Source organism: Gaeumannomyces tritici (genome assembly GCF_000145635.1).
Source record: "Gaeumannomyces tritici R3-111a-1 unplaced genomic scaffold supercont2.4, whole genome shotgun sequence".
NCBI classification, from domain to species: Eukaryota; Fungi; Ascomycota; class Sordariomycetes; order Magnaporthales; family Magnaporthaceae; genus Gaeumannomyces; species Gaeumannomyces tritici.
In genome coordinates, this window is record NW_008804548.1 from 2,647,475 (window position 1) to 2,664,793 (window position 17,319).

Below are 17,319 nucleotides of genomic sequence, written 5' to 3' on the forward strand. Positions count from 1 at the left end.
GACTCTGGATAAAAGGATTGTGATGATCTTGTTGAAGTATCGGTATCTTCGCTGCAGACGTCATAAGCAAGAAAGGAACATGAGGGAGAAAAAGGGAGACGAATCCGGAAGCGAGTTCAAGAGTAAGTAAGTATATCAACAGTAAACCTTAGGAGCGATGCTGATGTGCTTCGTTTGGAGCCAACGCGCTGGCAAGTTGCACAAAGCATGTGGCCCAAATAATGCGCCTTCGCTCACTTGCAGCTGCACCTCACAAGGATCGGACCCATCAGCCGGAATCAGGGGGTGGCAAACTGGATCATCCATTGTCCAAACGACAAGGGTGGCATTCTCTGGGACGTCCTCAAGCTAGCTCGGCCAGGATAGACCCGGGGGGCCGCGTGAAGCAGCGTTCGCTGCTTCACAGATCTTGGAGACGACGAATCGGTTCCCGCAGGCCAAAAGCTTCTGTGTGAAGGCGCCCCGCGAAGAATTGGCATCTTTTCCATCTAAACAGTGAGAGTGGCCACACGCGCGCCGACTCAATTGACGAAATCGTCTGCTGGCACATGCTCATGCGTGGAGCAGCACAATCGTGGCCCCATCACCAGAACTTTCCGCCGTCGAGCAGCTGGAGTGAGGAGTTGCAAGGTTTTTAATGGGCTTGGACAGGGGTAGTACGACGGCTCCACGCCTTCATCAGGGGCTAGGACGGATTCACATCCCTCCCTGGGAAGCAAACACCGCATGGCTGGGCCGGCTTGGGGAAGGCTCGGTTTGGCTGCTGGTCAGGTCCTCGAATCAGAAGGCTGGTCCGGGGCAGCGACAGGTCTGGCTCGGCCCAGCGCCCGCTATGACTCCCCTCCAGCACGGAGATGGCGAGGGTGCGAGGGGGTGGTACCTAGCTGGTTACTTGCAGCATGGCCGTCAGTCACTGTGTGACGGTTGCAGAGCCCAGCATGCCAGAGCCCAGCGTTGCGAAGTTGGGCGGGTCGTCCCCACGCCCAAAACCAGCATCAGCCTGCGCGGGTCGACGGGGCCCCGTTTTTTACCATGGCTGCTCATTAAAACCATGTCGGCAACCCGCAGCCACCACTCAGCCCCCTGACCGCATCTGGCCTAGCGTCATCACGTGAATGCGCGACAGTATCGGGTTACCTGCTGGATGGCCCGACGCGTTAGCGGACAATCTGCGCCCAGGTATCGCCAACCGACGTGTTTGCCTGGACGGTCGCCTCCTGCACTGAGGTACTTGGCAGATAGCCCGCTTGGCCTGCATGGGGGCGCCCGGCCCCGCGTACCTATATAACTGCCGTGCCCGCAATCGCCTTCTGCGTCCTCCTCCCCTCTTTCCATCATTGCGCTGCGGCCTCAGGTAAGAAAAGACGTGTTTGATTTGATTGCTTTTTCACTCTGTCCCGCCCGCAAACCTGTGGCTCATTCCATCCATCAATCACTCTGTTTGCCCATCTCTCGCCATCCATCCCATTTTCCACACATCTCGAACAAGATTCGCGACCGCACGCCTGTATACTCGCATCGCCCCGCCCAGACCATTATTGCTGTCTCGTGGCTTGTAAATGCCAGCGGCATCAACTTAACGCCATCGACACATTTCTGTCACGCACTTCAATCAGACAAAATGTTCTCCTCCCGCTTCAACCCGCCGCCCTCTTCGAGCAAGAGCTTTTCCAAGAGCCACAAGCCCGCCAAGTCCAGCTCATCCTTTAGCAAGGAGGCCGGCATCTCAAAGCGTCGCCACGAGTCTCGCCACGACTCCCGTCGCCGACCAGCAACGGCATCAACCGCCGCGGCAGAGGCATCATCTCCCACAATTGAAAGGTACTAAATCTTGTTTCGCTTCACGCCTTCTCATCCCATCACTCCGCTACACCTGCTAACTCCACTCTCCTGCTGCAGCAACCTGACATCCGCCATCGTCACTCTGGTGGTGGGCGAGGAGCAGAGGATCTTCGCAGCGCATGAGCACGTCCTCAGCCACTCTCCCTTCTTCGAGGCCGCGCTCCGGGACCAGTACATGGATTCCCAGTCCAAGCGGCTCGCCCTGCCCGACGAGGAGCCCGAAATCTTCTCGTCGGTGCTGGAGTACCTGTACAAGGGTGACTACTACCCGCGCCTCGTTCACAACAAGCGCCGCAACTCCTGGGAGCTGGAGCCCGTCGAGGGCGACGGCCGCGGCGGCGGGTCGCTCGCCATTCACCAGGGGCCCGACGGTGAGCTCCTAAAGGACACCGTCATCTACTGCGCCGCCCAGAAGTACGGGCTAGAAGAGCTGAAGCGTGTCGCCCTGCGAAAGCAAGGCCTTCGTAAGTCTTTCATCTCTTTTGTTTGCTTCCTTGATGCACGCAACGTCCTTGTCATTCGTGCTGACCGTCCGCCTTTCCCCCATGCAAAACAGAGTCGGGCATCCAGTGTAGCACCATCCTCACGTCTGCCCGCTACGCCTACGCCAACACCCCCGACACGGACTCCAAGCTGCGCGCCCACTACCTGGCCCTCATCATCCGCAGCCGCAGCACCTTCAAGCGCAGCGGCACCATGCAGCTCGAGATGTACAACGGCGGGACGCAGCTCTTCTTCGACCTGTTTGTCGCCCTGTGCAACCACGTAGACGACATCGCCACCGCACAGTGAGTCTTTTTGTCCGATAGACGCTGCTGCCTTGCTGCCTGGCGGGTCTTTTTTTCCCTCCCTCATTGGGTTGACTCTAACCACCTGTTTGTCGATCCAGAAGCACGCCTCGCAGCGGTCGCCACTCCTAGGCCCCCCATAGTTGCTGTCGCACCCCTCAGCCAATGCTATCGTCGCCCATCTCAAGCCCTGCCTTTCTGCTTGCTGCCTTGTCCAAGTATCACGCGCATCGTGCATCTTCCAAAGAAAAGACAAATACCCCACGAAAAAAAAAGGAGAGAAACAATACCCTGGTCCACCCGGCAATGCCAGCCTCTAATGATTTACGCCCCTTCTCTAACTCATCCTTGCCTTTCTCCTCTTCGATACGACAAAAAAAAATCCTTGGCTTTTATGGATCTTTCAAATGCCGTTTCATTTCCCCCTCTTCTCCTCCTTACATCATTTTATTCCTTTTCAAGACTGGGAACGACAAACCGGTGTTGCGGACTTCTTTTTCTGGCGGCATGATTTTGGTCCTTCATCATTTTTGCCCATTCCTGCGTCAATATCCCGTCGATTCTCTCCAGACTCGAGTTGCGTGCATTTTTTCAATCGTCGCTACTGTTTATCCGCCTTTCGCTGTACCATTAGACTCATTTTCTGTCGGGAACTCTGGTATGAGAGCGGGGCGAGGCAAGTGCCTGCCATCTCCTTGCCTTTTTATTATTTTTTTTATTTCCTTTTACATGTTTGTCTTGTTTGGATATCTGGGCACTGTATTTCTAACCGACATCTCTCGTGTCGGTCAATTTTTCTGATCCATCTTTGCCCGCTTTTTGAGATATCCCACACTACGACGCTGGTGTATACGGGGATGGGGCTTGGGCTGAGGGATGGGACGTTACTACAAAGATTGCACCGCAAGGACGAAACTGTATCAATATCCTTCTCAACACTCTTTGATGGCCTCTTGACATCTGGTCAAACCCTCCTCTGGGAGAAGCACATAATGCAGCTCGTTCGGTGCCATTTTTTCGCCCCGGTGTTCCAATGATAGGCAATTTGTTTTGGAGTATTAACCCTATATCAGGACCCACGCCAAGGTTTTTGACCCCATTGTCAGAAAGGCGTCTAGAAGCGGGACCTGTAGACCCGACGGAGGAATCCGTACTGTGGAAGCGCCTAAAACTTCTGGTTCCCGCGGACTAAACGGGACGGGTGGAATAAATGAGTCACAGGCCAAAGTGATTTGCAGCTTCCCCCACACGCGAATGTAGCGCCGGGCCTCTTGTCAGGTCACAGATATGGTTCGCCCGAGGGGCCTTGGCCTGGCACCGATCGGTTGGGCCCCGCGCTGTCGATAAAGGGCCGAGCGCAGACATGGGGAAGGGTCATGTATGCACCAGTGAGTCGTATACTAGTTGCAGGTATGGCCTGGTTGCATCGAGGTGTCCCACGGCTGATCCAGGTCGAGCCAAAGATGACACTGCCGGGATGAGTCCCAGCGCAGGTCATTGTTCCTTCCTGGCCTCGACACCCCTCACACGCCAGTTCCCGGAAAGGCCCCGGTCTTGCTGAGCACGGCGATTCCACGTTCTCGGTGGATGTATCCCTTCATGAGATTCTGTGGTTATGATGATGAGTCACTGCGGTGGCAAATAGGGCGGGCGGCGCTGCCCTTGCCTCGTGCGCATTTGCGAACCATTCCTAGAGGCCAAAGGGAGCGAGATGGGGGTGGGAAGATCCTCGTACCTTGTAAATCATGTTTGCCAACAAACATTCAACCTCGTCGCTATCCAGAGAGTGTTGGCTGTTGAGGCTGATGGCGGCCGAGAACTCTGCCACGGGCACCCGGGTGCGGCGGATCGGCGCTGCGCTGGAGTCTTTGGACTCCTCGAACCCGCCGACCAGGAATACCTTGCGCAGCAGGTTGCGTAGGGCAACGTCGCGGCCACGCTCGAGAGTGAGATAGATTCGGCGCTTCACAAAAGTCTCCTCGCCAGCCTGTAGGGCAAGGTCGAAGGAATGCAGTTCTCCCTTTTTGATGCATCGCGACAGAGGGAGGAAAAGCTCCTGCAGCCTTGCGTAGGGCTCCAAGAGTGCTGGGCTCGGGAGTGTGTGACTTGTCAGGAGGCGGCACGGAATAAGATACATGAGTATCAACCTTGTAAACGCACATGGCGGCAGATGTGAGCACTCCAAACCTCAAACGTCGCCTTCGACCCAGTCAAGGCCATGTGTCTCCGGAAAAGGGAAGCCTTACTGTTTGTTTTTGAGAGCGTCCTTGTGGCAAAGAGTGTATGCCTGTTCAAGGTGCGTCTCGGCCTGGAAGCAGAGGGTGTCAGCATACACTGTGGGCAGACCAGAGGCTATGGGGCAAACCTACCTCGACATAATTCTCATCTAGAAACGAGAGTACGCCCTCATAATACCTGAAGGTGACCTGTTGGGACTTGGGAAACTGCACCAGGGCGGGCATGTCGCCCTTGTATGCATTGAGCGCCTTCAGGATATTCCGCGACAGACTCGCCGAGTTCAGTTTGAAGTATGTCTTGAACAGCAGATTGATGATGTAGTAAATGCCCCATTTCCTTGAATCCTCCAACGGAGCTCTGGTATCGAGCTGGTCAGCATTTGGGGTCCCGAGTATCAGCACTCTTTGTGCAGACTAACATACCTGTCGCTGAGGCAGAGGGTAAATATCCGGTTGAGTTGTCTCGCACAGTCTTCAAGCTGCTTGTTCTTGTCCGACTCTGTCTCAAAGTCGTCCTCAAACGTTGTGTTGTTGGCGTCGCTCGAGGTCCTGCTGCGCTCCTCATCGGCCTTGACGGCGAAAAGTCTCAGGTACTTGCCTGCCACGTACAGACATGGGATAGTCCAGGCCAGAAAGCCGTGGTTGGTGTAGCCCCGAATGATCATCGAGTTCAGCTCTTTCCACGCCTCATACACGCCTGACCATGACGGCTTGGTCTGTGCCCCCGAAAGGCCATTGATGGAGAGGATCTCGCCGACGGCCTTCCAGAAGGCAGTGAAGACCTCTGTCCAGCCCTGTACCTCATCGTTGGAGAGGTGAGAGCCGACCTTCTTCCTGATTCGGTTGCGGATCACGCCCTTGACATCTTGGGGTGAGGCGCTGTTCCAGATGGCCTGGAGCTTCTGAAGGTTCTCTGCCGATTCTGCTGGCGCGAGCGTGGTCGCCAAGAGGGGGCCATTTCCTGAACGGACCGCCTCGGCGAAGCGGTCGAGCAGTTGATCCATGGCGACGTGACGGTCAGAGACGCCGCTCCTGTGATGTGTGATGCGGATCAAGGCGCACGTGGATACCACACGGCAAGGTTCCCAGAAAGGAAATAGGGAGCTTAGCGGAGAGGTACGGTTGGCTTGGTACCCGCCTTTTGCCCCAGGCAGCGACCTGGGCTCTGATTCGCCCGCCACTCCCCTTTCAAGCCACACCAACCCGCCACATTGGGCCACCCTGAGCCCCACCACCCACACGCCCACCAAATGTGGCTTTGCCGCGATTAGGGCTTTTTCCACATCCAGTCCAATTTTGTCAGTCGCCAACCACCAATTCAAACTTTCTTGCAAGAGAGCGAAGCAAGGCGGCAGACACGACCAGCTAAACGACCAGCGACCAACAAAATACATTCACAGTAAGCACCCGACTGCTGCCTCTTGAAGTCAACTACAAGAGAGTATAGGAACTGACACTCTCTTCAAGATGGGTAAGCTACTTTTGTTTTTTTGTCCAGGTGGTGCGGCGATGGGCGATGCATCATGGATCCGGTCCCTCCCGAATGTCGACGACGGCAGCACACCGATTTGTCTCCCGACCGAAGCGACGCCCTCAATATTGGGGATTTTGCAGCGTGTAGGCCCTAGCGACGGCTACTCACGTCACTGCGATGCCATCCCTCCTCGATCAGAAGCCGTCTTGACAATACGTCGCCGATTTCGAATGGTAGACTCTGCGAGGACAAGAGCGACGAGCAGCCGAGTGCTCCATTCTCGACTTTTTGGTTGCGGATTACAGTCACACTGGCCTCAATTCAAGATTCGGCGTGTTGAGACCACGACGAACGCACCATCAGTCGCACAACAGCCTCGCATCAAGCTGGAGCACGGGAGGACTTTCACGAAAATACATAGCGGACGGCTTGCTGACTTGTAGTCCACCTACAGGTCGTCTTCAGGAATACCAGGTCATCGGCCGGCATCTGCCGACCGAGACCAACCCTACCCCCAGCCTGTACCGCATGAGGATCTTCGCGCCCAACACTGTCGTCGCCAAGTCCCGTTACTGGTACTTCCTGCGGGGTCTCAAGAAGGTCAAGAAGGCCACGGGTGAGATCGTCAGCGTCAACGTGGTATGTTGCGATAGCTTTCCCGGGTCCAATGCGGCATGCGGCGGACAGAAATGGTGAGCAATGGCGCTGACACTGCGTGTTCGACAGATCCACGAGAAGCACCCCATGAAGGTCAAGAACTTCGGTATCTGGATCCGCTACGACTCGCGCTCGGGCACCCACAACATGTACAAGGAGTACCGTGAGATGTCCAGGACTGCCGCCGTTGAGGCCCTGTACTCGGACATGTCCGCCCGCCACCGTGCCCGTTTCCGATCCATCCACGTATGTTGCCCTGCGGCCGGCTGAGGATCGAAGACATACTGACACATCTCCATAGATTCTCCGCGTCGTCGAGATTGAGAAGACGGACGACATCAAGCGCCCCTACATCAAGCAGCTTGTCACCAAGAACCTCACTTTCCCCCTCCCCCACCGTGTGCCCAAGATCAGCTCCAAGAAGATCTTCAGTGCGAAGCGTCCATCCACTTTTGCTTAAACGGGTCGGTGATGCCAGGGTTCGGGAGGTTCTGCAGGTGTTCATTACGGGTTCAGGGACATGTCTCTCAGCATTTGCTCTTGGGAAGGGCGACGACGAACGAAGAATAAACTTTGTGCATGGTCTTTATCCCGGGAGTCCAATGGTCGTTTGCAGACCAGAAGGGGCTTGCGGGTTGCGAGACATTGCGGGCAAGTCATTCTTCTGGAGTTCTATGAGACAGGAGTTATGGTTTCAAAAATGTTGACTTCATCCCGGGCGAGTTCGTGAGAGCGATGTGGTGTTGCTGTCTTGTGATGTGTGATTGTTAGGTAATGTCGGATTGCTGTACTCCAACATGGTGATGGCTTACTTCTCTGCCCAAGCACCTGCCTCTTGGGTGGATCCACCGCAACATAGCGGAAGTTGGTTCGGCGGGGTTATTGGTTCCAGCACCTGAAATGGATTGAGTCATCGTGAACAGCCTGCTTCGGCGAAATCCCCGACGCTGGCGAGGACGGTGGTTTAAAAGGGGATGCTCAGCCTCACCATGGACGGCACCCTGTTTTCCTCGCATTCCGAAACCCCATCCCCGTCACAACACCATCGACCATCCCCAAGATGATGACATACAATCAAGATAACCGCGTGCCCGACGAGGACGATTTCGTCGTGGTCAACACTACCCTCCCGTCGCTCCCGCTCCCCAGGAGCGCTGAACGGGCTGATGTGGTCACGGAGCGTCTCGTCCTGAGGGCCCTGAGGGCGGAGGATTTGAACGCCGTTCACGTGCTGCGGACGCAACCAGAGGTCATGGTGTGGACGTCAACCGGCCGAGGCGACAAGGACATGGCCGAGACGCAACACAAGCTGGACAATTACCTGCCGCCCAACGACGTCGAGACTTTCAACTGTGCCATCTGCTGGCGGGAAACGGGCGAGCTCATCGGCATGGGAGGTTCGCACCGCTATAAAGGGGTTTATGGGCATGTTCTTCTTCTCGGATTATTCAACACTCTCTTGGCGGTTGCGGCAAATGCTGACATGAGATTTGAGGCAGCTGGCCGGAGCTGGGATACATGATCCGCAAGGAGTTCTGGGGCCGCGGCCTGGCCACGGAGCTGGTCAGGGCGTTCCTCGAGGCGTACGTGAGGCTGCCCCGGGCTCGGGCGCAAATCAGGGTGGACAGGAGGTCTGTCGTGGCCGTCACGGCGGGCCAGCAGGAGCCCGTCGAGGCGCACGAGGTGCTGGTGGCCCTTGTCGAGGCCTCGAACGAGCGGTCGCACGGGGTGCTGAGGAAATGCGGGCTGGAGCGGTTCAGTGAGTTTGTCGAGCCCGACTTGAGGGATCCCTCAAAGACCGTCGGCCTCGTCGCATATCGCCTCGTGGTGGCCCGGCCAGGCGTGTAGGGAGCCGAGACTTGCGGCGCAGGCGGGCGGCCCGTTTGTTGTGGCATACCTACCCCTACCACGCTACCCTTGCCTTGCCTGGCAAATACCTAGGAAACTTTAGGTGTTTAGCGTCGAGATTTGCGCGCTTCGGCCCACTTCTGGTGGCTTCCATTCACAAACTTCTGGGCACGAGAAAGGCTGTGCTGTTGTGCGCAGGAGAGCTAGCACAGCACCGTGGCATGCAGTTGTAGTAAGACGCACCACAAGGGTGTGCCAAATTTGGATCTTTCACAACGACTGCGGACTGCCAAGCTGCCCCGTCATGACGAACCCAATTGGTCAGGATGCACAACTTGTGGACAGGGTTGGCGGCACTGCAAAGCGGTGAAGACACTGGACTTGGCCGCTGCTGGGATCGACCTCTGGAATGGACTCTCTGCTAGCGTACAGCCTCCTTCCTTCCTTCACTCTCGGGTTGTCGCCGAGGTTTCGAGCGGGCGTAGTGAAGCCGTCGGGGATGACTCCCCGCTCGTCCAGACAGGGCGGAAACGTCAGAATGTCAGGAAGCGCAGCTCCAGGGCGCCCTGTGCAGATTGTGCAGATATGAGGCGGAAGGGTGGTATTCTAGGAATATCAACCCCGGCGAACCCAGAATGTCTCCATGAACCAGATAGACAGGGTCTGGCAGGGCACACCCCGGGCGGGGGCATGCCTGGCTCCCAAGGCGAAAGAAGCAGAAAAGCTGCATGTCCCAGACAATCAGCTCCACTGGTCGCAGCAGCTCGCAGCTCTCACTCGGGAATTGCATCCTTCCTTCTTGTCGTGCACTGCTTCGCAACAGCGCCGCCCAGCACGTCAGCAGCTGAAGCGGAGAGCCTAGCCTGGTTCCATTGTGCTGTTGGCCTGTTGACTGCGCTTATTTATCACCGCAAGCATCTCCTGCCGCCCTCAGTGCTCACCCTCCTCAGCCCAATCCCCACCACTTACCTGACCGAGAACTGGACCACACACGTGCGGCCTCCGCCAACAGCAGCCGCTGCCACCCGCTAGGACCACCAAGGAGACCCCTCAGCATCTCAATTGCGACTTTGTGAGGCAGCACGGCCCGCCGCATCAGCACCAGCACCAGCACCACGCCAATTAGCGCCGACTGCAACGACAGGTTTATAAAAAGACTTTTGGACACGAGAGGAGGAGGAGAGAGCGATTGATGTTGCCGTGCGTCTCTCGCCAGGACCGCTACCCCCGCGCTGTCGTGCAATCCCGGCCGAGACTTGGTCGGTTACGTACTCGTCACACCGCATTGCCTTGTTTGCGGCTCCAACAGCCACTGCGCCGAAGCCCCTCAGTCACACGCTCGATCCCAACGCCAGGCACCAGGCCTCTGCTCTTTTCCTCCCGCCGGACACCCAGCCCTGCGGGACATGCCACCACCAATCTAGACCTCAGTGTCGCCCTCGTTCTTGTTTTGTTTTAGAACTCCTCACGCCCAAAGCTGCGCGTGCGGCTCAACCGCCCCTCGACCGCGAGGATGGCTACAGACCCGGTTGATCCCAAGGCCTACTATGGCTATCTGTTTGGCGACGACAAGGCGGCAACGCCGGTGCTCAATGCGCTCCTGAGAGCTATAGCTCAGTATATCGTATGCATATATTCTGCCCATGCGCGCATTATCGCGCATCTTCACAACCGCTTGCGCAAGAGCTGAGCTAACAGTCTATACCGCCTTGTCAGGTTGAAGAGCTTGGCGACAAGAGCTGCAAAGCTCTGGTCCCTAAAAAACTTGCCCCTTTTTTCCGCGCCGCTGGTGGTAATCTGGACAGTTAGTCGCACCTCATTGGTAGCCCTGGCCTGTTGCTGGACTCGCTAACACCAGCCTAACCCACCGTGTAGCTTTCCTCGCCATGCCTTCACGGTCCATATCGTATGTCTGGCAAGTCCTAGGCTGCCAGCACGCCCTCCAACCGACCGCCAACGATTTTGAGCCTCCGTCTATCCCTGCCCTGACTGTCAAGGGATTCGTGCGCTGGATGTGGATCAACATCCTCCTCGACCCCGAGGAATATCACTCCTACATCCAGACATGCCTGAAGGAATGGGACCTCAAACACCCCGAGACGGGCGAGCCGTTTCCGAAAGAGCTTCCCCGCGAGGCCTTTCCCAAGGAGACTGACGATGACATCAACAAGTGGCACCAAAACTGCGCCGAGACTCTACGCCGCGAGGCAACCCCTAGAGAGGAGCCGCGACCCACCTTCCCAGATGCCCGGGTCAAAGAAGGCTATTCCCATGTCCGCGGAAGCTTTGCTGCCGCAGCCGGAGCCGCGGCCGGTGCTACAGCCGGAGCCGCAGGTTTCACCACCGCCTCGGCCTTCACCTCTTCTAGACCAAGACCGTCAACTTCTCCGCGTACTCGCACCACGCACTCGCGCCCCGTGACTTTCAGCCACGTGCGAGACCCGCGGCCTCCCCCTATTCCGTCGCCGCTGTCGCCCGAGCGGCGCGGCAGCTCGCGCCGCGGCTCGTCACCCGAGGATGCTGCCCGCCGGCGTAGCTTCTCGGACCACGCGAATGCAGCGCACGACCCTAATCATACGCACTCGCGCTCTTCGGAGCATCTTCGGGCACCCGATCCCCACCATGTGCCGCCCGTAGCCCCGCGCCGACACAGCCAGCCGAGACACTGCGAATCCCCGAGTGATTCGGATCATGCCCCGAGTCCGCGCACCAGTCATAAAAGGCGCCATCCTGACCCATCGCATCAGTCATCACCTGATCCCACGAGCGTGCCCATCCGGCGCACAAATACTCAACCGCAACCCATCAGGCCCCGTGCGCCAAGCCCCGGCCCGAACCCACCCGTGGGCGGTTCCACATCGGCCCCGATAACCAACGCCGACGTGGACGAACGCCGGTCCCGGCGACGCGAGGATGAACCTCGGACGCGGTTCCACATCCCATTCATCTCGTCGTTCCTGCCCGGCGGAGATCGGCCCCGCAGCACGTCTCGGCAACATAGCGGCGGGGCGGCGCCTTCATCACGCCACTCGCGCGACGATGGGCCGGGTTCGAAGTCTGGCCGATGGTCTCGAAACGATGACTATGACAGTGATCCAACCTCTTCTGACGACAGCCGGGAGCGTCGCCGGCGCCGGAGGAAGATGTACGACAGGGACCGAGAGCGAGAGCGGGATCGCGACCGGGACCGTGACCACGTGCGCGACCGAGATCGCATGCGCGATAGTGACCGAGATCGCGACCGGGACAGGGACGTGGAAGACGAACGAGACCGGAGAAACCGGAGGGACCGAGAGCGCGACCGGGAGCGGGAGAGGGAGCGGGACCGCGACTTTGAGCGACATGGAGACCGGGGCAAGTACACGTATCGGCCCGACGTCTACCGGAGGACGAGTAGCCACGCCGACATTGACAGATGGCGCGGCGTCGACGTGGACCATCTCTTTCGGGAGCGCGAGAGGGACCGAGACAGCCCCCGTGACGAGCGCAGGCGGGGTGACCCACGCGGGCCCAGCCCTGTCGTCCAAGTCACAGGTGTCAGTGGGAGGAAGTACCCGACCGGTTCGGAGACGGGGTGGTCGCCTTGAGAAGGCTTCCTGAACGTTCGCCGCCGGACTTTTTGCTTTTATTGACTTAATGGTGGTCAGTGGCGGCTGGCTGGATGTGCATCATTAGTTTGGTTATGGGCTGATGACGCGTTTACGACTTTGATGGGTTTACTTTGGTACGGCATTTTCACGAAGGCTTTGTTTCATGATGGCTGCTTCTCCTCTAGCTCATGGGTTTTTCTTTTTATTCTTGATATATGACATTAGATGTTTGGCTTTTCGATAGTCGTTGTTCACCATTAGCGATCTCCTTGGGTTTCCCTCATTTTTCGTTCCTGCAAGCGATTGGCCATTGTGATTTTTACTGTCGCTTTTGGCCTTTCTTTATGTTCGCGAACCCTTCTCCTAAAATGATAGTGCTCCCCTTTTCCATCTATATCCAACTCTATGCTCTACCAGATGAGCGGTGTCAAGAATATGAAGATAACGAGTGCGAGCGACCTTTTGGACTTGGCTTGCGGTGTCAACCATCAACGAGTCCCCATTGGACCTGCCTAAACATTCAAACATCGTCTCACCACCGCCACAGAGCAGTCTCTCGGGAGGAAGGACCCATGGGTGGTGGGCGGTGGGCGGTGGGCGGTGGGCGCGCACTCCCTCGTGCTACCTGTATGTGCCTGATGAAAGTCTCTTTTCGATCGTTGATTACACGTTCGCGTCCCCATGACCACCTACGCTGTATATGTACCTCTAATCTATCTCAATTACACGCTCGAACCACGACAGGAAGTAACCAACGCACAATCATTTGAGTCATTATAGTTTTGTTCTCGGCATAGATATCTACCCAAGACCGGCCGTCGCCAGTCTGGACCGCCTGCCATCAGGGCCATGTGTCGACGCTACTATCACCAGTACCGCGGCTGTGGCTGCGTGATACGCCACTATGCTTTCGAGGTAAAAGATTCGTCATTCAGCGATGTAATTTCATTAGTCTGATGTGCGGCCAACGTTGCTGACACCAAAGTCAAAAAAAAAAAAATTTGTGCCGCAGTGCATTGAAGGCCCTCTGTCCCCAGACTGTCATCCTACCAAGCTGGTCGAACTCGCGCCTCGGCTGTACTGCCGGTTCCACAGGTGGTGGCTCCGGCGGCGGCGGCAGCGCGTCATGCCGGCACACAGCCCAGACTCGGAGACGACGCTGGTGGAGGACGGGCAAGGGTGGGGGGAGGGGCCTGCGAGCCTGGGCGGCGGTGGGGCGGGCAGCAGCGGGCAGGCCGACGACGACGAGCACGCGGCGGCGCGGCGACGGAGCCCCCGTCGGCCACTACCGCAGAGCTCCGGGGAGCTAGGGGTCTAGACGACCGACTCGGAGTACAACTGACGACGCGGGGGACATGTGGCCGTTTTCACTTTTTTTTTTCTGCTTCAAGCGTTTTATGTCAAGCGGGGCGAGGAGTCATTCTTTCGGGCTCATGACCCATTGTGGAACAACAGCCCCCTTGGAGATGTGAGTTTTGTCATGAGGCGTCTGTCACCCCGAGCATTGTCTCTGGACTCGTCACCCTGTAACCCAAGTTTAGCAAAAAAAAAAGGGAGCGACCTTTTCTCTATACAAACGACTCGTCATGAGAAGCCGCACCCAAGGCGACACGTGGAAGCCAGGAACCCTGTCTCGCTGCTGTCCTGTCTCGAGTGGGTGTCATGCAACCTTGGGATGGCGCGATGATAATGTCGCTTGACAAGAAGATTTGACCGGCCGCCTCTCCGGGCCCTCTGGCCTCGCCTCCTCGAGGCCGCCCCCGCTCGATGGATTGCCCGGCGATTGGCGACGAGGTGGCGCACGCTGGGCCGCCGAAGCTGGCTTGCTGGCCACCTGGGCCGGCCGGCCGAGGGAAGGAGGAGGGGAGGAGGGCACAAGGGGTGGCCCTGATTGCTGGACAGGATTTCCAATAGCGGCTCCGTCACGGCCGGCCGAGACGGCCGCTGGAACGACGGGAGGACAGTTGAGGAGAGCTAGGTTAGGTACCTACGGTATAGGTAGGTGGTAGGCAGGCAAGGCAAGGCCAGCTGGCATGGCCCATTGAGCTGTTGACGCGAACAGGTTCAACCTGTGTGAGCTTGCATCCGCCACGCAATGCGTGCATCATGCAAACAGGCGACTGACTGGCTGTGGCAAGGATGTCGGCGGCGCTTGGCTTTTTTTTCTTTGGCTGGAACCTGCAGGTCCCGTTTCTCTTGGGTTCTGACTTCCATCCCTCCCTAGGGACTCAGCACCGTCAGCAACTCCCCCCCCCCCCCCTCCACGCACACATTCCAGCGGCCCCTGGCATCAAAAAGCAAATTGCACCGACGAGCCAATGGGCCGCTGCTGGGGAAGGAAGGGACGCTTACCACAAAAAAAAAAGATGGTAGTTTTACAGATCCCAGCGATTATCAGAATTGCTGATGCTATAGGCTTTCCTATTCCTATTTTTCTCCTTTTATTCCTGTTTTTCTTTACATTATCACTTGTATTGTTATCACCATGGTTTTTTCTATCGTTCTTCCTACTTATATTCCTATTCCTGCTCTTGCAGTCTCGCAGCCTTTCTGTTGATTAGGTGGGACTGCCATCTTTTTTTTGGTGGGCGTGGGGGGCCCAATGGCCGCCGCTGGGGAAGGAAGGGCCTCCCTGTGGCTAGCACGATCCCACAAGGGCCCCACTCGGCCAGCCTGAAGGGCAGCAGCTGAAGGCGGGCGCATTATTAAGGAAGACTGAACCCAACCATTCCGACCGACGCCCCTTGCCTGTCCCGCCCTGCCTATCTGACCTCAAATACCGCCTCCCTCTGCTCACCCCAGTCTTAGTCCGTTGATCGGAGCAGCACTCTACTGCACTGCTTGCGCCTCCCACATAAAGGCCTCGTCTACCTTTGCCGCCGCCCGTCCGCCCGTCCGCCCGCCCAACACAAAACAAGCCCAAAAAAGAAAACACCACTGCCTCGGCGCGCGCCCCTGGCCGAACCCCCCACCGCATCATCATCGAGTCCGGACTCTTCTGGGGCAGGACGGAATCACCACTGCCTGTAGCAACCGCGCGGGGCAGAGCCGGCTGTTCAAGATGAAGCGGCGACCGATCGACGAGCTGGTCTACGAAGCGCTGTTCCCGCGACCCAAGCAGAGCGACCCGCATAACTTCCAGGCCTTTCTGACCAGGCACCTCATCGCTGAGGTCCGTCACGAGGTGCACGCCTTCTACGGCCACATCGACGATGACGAGTCAAAATACCCTGGCCTCGACTACTGCCATCCCACGCACCGCATACGGTTAAGCCGCTGGCAGTGGCACCGCCGCCTCTTCCGCGCCTTTGACATGCTGCGCCTGACCAACGAAGAGATCTACGGCCTCACGAAATGGGAAGGCACCAAATGGGCCAAGGAGCGGTACGAGAAGGAATCGGGCGTCACCATCCGCGACACCACGGCCGATGGCTTTTCGGATTGGATCCCGCCTGAGCGCCGCGCCGCGCAGTCGGAGCCCGAGGTTGAGGAGGACGACGAGGACGACGCAAGCAGCGTGCGGACTCGGATACAGACCACAGGCACCGCCGCCGCAGACGACGAGCTCCCCGACGCGGACGATAGTGAAGACGAGGTCCAGGGCAGTGTGGGCGTGGAGCTAAACGAGCGCCTGCGCCAGCGGGTTGCTGCACACAATGCCGGCGACACGTCGCAGCCGCTCGACGAGGAGTGGGAGCAGTGGCTCAAAAACGCCATCGAGACAGGCGAGTTCCACCTCGTCGCCGAGCAGATCACGAGACTGGCTAGGCACCCCAACCCCGTGCCCATCCCACACGACGACCTCTCCCGGGCCCGCGTCATGGGTGCCGCCCGGGCCGGTCGCTGGCACGAAGTTCCTGACTTTCTGCACGATATGATTGGGCGAAGCCTCAACGAGGAGCGCGCCGCGGCACGCCAGGCTCCAGTTCCAGCAGCAACACCTAGTGATGACTTGAGCAGCGGCAGCGGCAGCAGCAGCGGCTCCAGCAGTAGCGCCGCCAGCCCGCTGGCTGCTCCGACGTCAGCAGCAACCTCGACGTCGTCCATGTCCTCCAGCACTTCCTGGCGGCGGAACTACTCGGAGCTGCGGCTACCCGACGGGAGCGGTCTCTCCAGGTCTGGCTTCCGGGCACAGCCAACAGGGCAAACTCCAGGCGCTTAGTTCGGCGGGCAGGAGTATACATGAGCTGTTATTTTTTGCCATGCGGCGAGTCGCGGCGGCACGAGAATAGAATCCGTGCCGTACTACACCAGCGTTCTTCGCGATGCACGCCCCACACAAACACCCCCCCAACCAACAAACCTTTGACTCCGACGCAGCGTTTCCTCCATCATCTACACTATTTTTTTTTTTGGTTACTGCGCGATGCGTCACCTTGCTCTACTTGCTCCGCAGATCGCTCTTACAAGAAAACAGTAAGGAAAAAAATAAACTATACCCCATCTCGTACCCAGGTGTTACTCTGCTTGGGGCTTTTCTATCTTTTCCCCGTTAAATAATAGCTCACAACTGGACGCGACAAGCATTCGTCTATTCCCCTGACATGGATCTTTGGCCCACGCAAAGGCGCGGGTTTGCACTTTAGAAGAAACTCCAGTTCTACGGTATCCATACCTCAGGACCGGGCAGGGTGGGTGGTGTAGAGAGGGCGGAGAATCTTGACAGGCTCCTTTTTCTTTTAGGCTCTAGCGTGCGTCTTCTCCCTAATCCGCGTGGTTCTCTTTTGCTCTTGGAGAAGCCCTCTTGCTTTTTTTCTGCTTTTCTGCATGGCATTGCTATTTTCTTGGATGGTTATACCGGGTGGCGCGGAGGATTTATTCCTTATCATTCCTTGTCTTCGTACCAAGTGATACCTATACCTGTATGCAGCGCTGAGAATGTT

General features: G+C 57.6%; 6 protein-coding genes across 6 annotated transcripts; 5 read left to right on the plus strand and 1 right to left on the minus strand.

The window, feature by feature from the left end:
* Positions 1 to 1,621: 1,621 nt before the first annotated feature.
* GGTG_08291 (hypothetical protein) lies at positions 1,622 to 3,705 on the plus strand (the record flags this gene model as incomplete). The annotated part of the gene is made up of 4 exons (XM_009226131.1): positions 1,622 to 1,821; positions 1,900 to 2,306; positions 2,399 to 2,630; positions 2,732 to 3,705. 4 exons carry the CDS (start codon positions 1,622 to 1,624, stop codon positions 2,760 to 2,762), a joined length of 870 nt encoding a protein of 289 aa, XP_009224395.1. The 3' UTR covers positions 2,763 to 3,705.
* Positions 2,586 to 5,946, minus strand: GGTG_08292 (CSN12). Its single transcript, XM_009226132.1, has 5 exons — positions 5,291 to 5,946; positions 5,000 to 5,225; positions 4,877 to 4,938; positions 4,366 to 4,777; positions 2,586 to 4,237 (listed from the first exon to the last, which is right to left on the minus strand). The coding sequence occupies exons 1-5, from the start codon at positions 5,869 to 5,871 to the stop codon at positions 4,154 to 4,156; spliced, it is 1,365 nt and encodes a 454-aa protein (XP_009224396.1). The 5' UTR covers positions 5,872 to 5,946; the 3' UTR covers positions 2,586 to 4,153.
* Positions 5,947 to 6,156: 210 nt separating this feature from the next.
* On the plus strand, positions 6,157 to 7,874 carry GGTG_08293 (60S ribosomal protein L20). Its single transcript, XM_009226133.1, has 5 exons — positions 6,157 to 6,266; positions 6,335 to 6,338; positions 6,796 to 6,980; positions 7,068 to 7,244; positions 7,300 to 7,874. Exons 2-5 carry the CDS (start codon positions 6,335 to 6,337, stop codon positions 7,456 to 7,458), a joined length of 525 nt encoding a protein of 174 aa, XP_009224397.1. The 5' UTR covers positions 6,157 to 6,266; the 3' UTR covers positions 7,459 to 7,874.
* A 184-nt stretch (positions 7,875 to 8,058) lies between these two features.
* On the plus strand, positions 8,059 to 8,846 carry GGTG_08294 (hypothetical protein; the record flags this gene model as incomplete). The annotated part of the gene is made up of 2 exons (XM_009226134.1): positions 8,059 to 8,395; positions 8,494 to 8,846. The coding sequence occupies 2 exons, from the start codon at positions 8,059 to 8,061 to the stop codon at positions 8,844 to 8,846; spliced, it is 690 nt and encodes a 229-aa protein (XP_009224398.1).
* A 1,886-nt stretch (positions 8,847 to 10,732) lies between these two features.
* On the plus strand, positions 10,733 to 12,433 carry GGTG_08295 (hypothetical protein; the record flags this gene model as incomplete). The annotated part of the gene is made up of 1 exon (XM_009226135.1): positions 10,733 to 12,433. The coding sequence occupies one exon, from the start codon at positions 10,733 to 10,735 to the stop codon at positions 12,431 to 12,433; it is 1,701 nt and encodes a 566-aa protein (XP_009224399.1).
* Positions 12,434 to 14,643: 2,210 nt separating this feature from the next.
* Positions 14,644 to 17,319, plus strand: GGTG_08296 (hypothetical protein). The gene has a single exon (XM_009226136.1). It carries the CDS (start codon positions 15,498 to 15,500, stop codon positions 16,596 to 16,598), a length of 1,101 nt encoding a protein of 366 aa, XP_009224400.1. The 5' UTR covers positions 14,644 to 15,497; the 3' UTR covers positions 16,599 to 17,319.

Excerpts from the sequence above, each read along its gene's own strand:
- GGTG_08292 (XM_009226132.1), bottom strand. The coding sequence starts at position 5,871 with ATGGATCAACTGCTCGACCGCTTCGCCGAGGCGGTCCGTTCAGGAAAT. Across the intron at positions 4,778-4,876 it reads GACGCTCTCAAAAACAAACA|GTTGATACTCATGTATCTTA; the intron begins GTAAGGCTTCCC and ends TGCGTTTACAAG. Across the intron at positions 4,238-4,365 it reads TGGCAAACATGATTTACAAG|AATCTCATGAAGGGATACAT; the intron begins GTACGAGGATCT and ends TCATAACCACAG.
- GGTG_08293 (XM_009226133.1), top strand. Across the intron at positions 6,981-7,067 it reads AGATCGTCAGCGTCAACGTG|ATCCACGAGAAGCACCCCAT; the intron begins GTATGTTGCGAT and ends CGTGTTCGACAG. Across the intron at positions 7,245-7,299 it reads CCCGTTTCCGATCCATCCAC|ATTCTCCGCGTCGTCGAGAT; the intron begins GTATGTTGCCCT and ends ACATCTCCATAG.
- GGTG_08296 (XM_009226136.1), top strand. The coding sequence starts at position 15,498 with ATGAAGCGGCGACCGATCGACGAGCTGGTCTACGAAGCGCTGTTCCCG.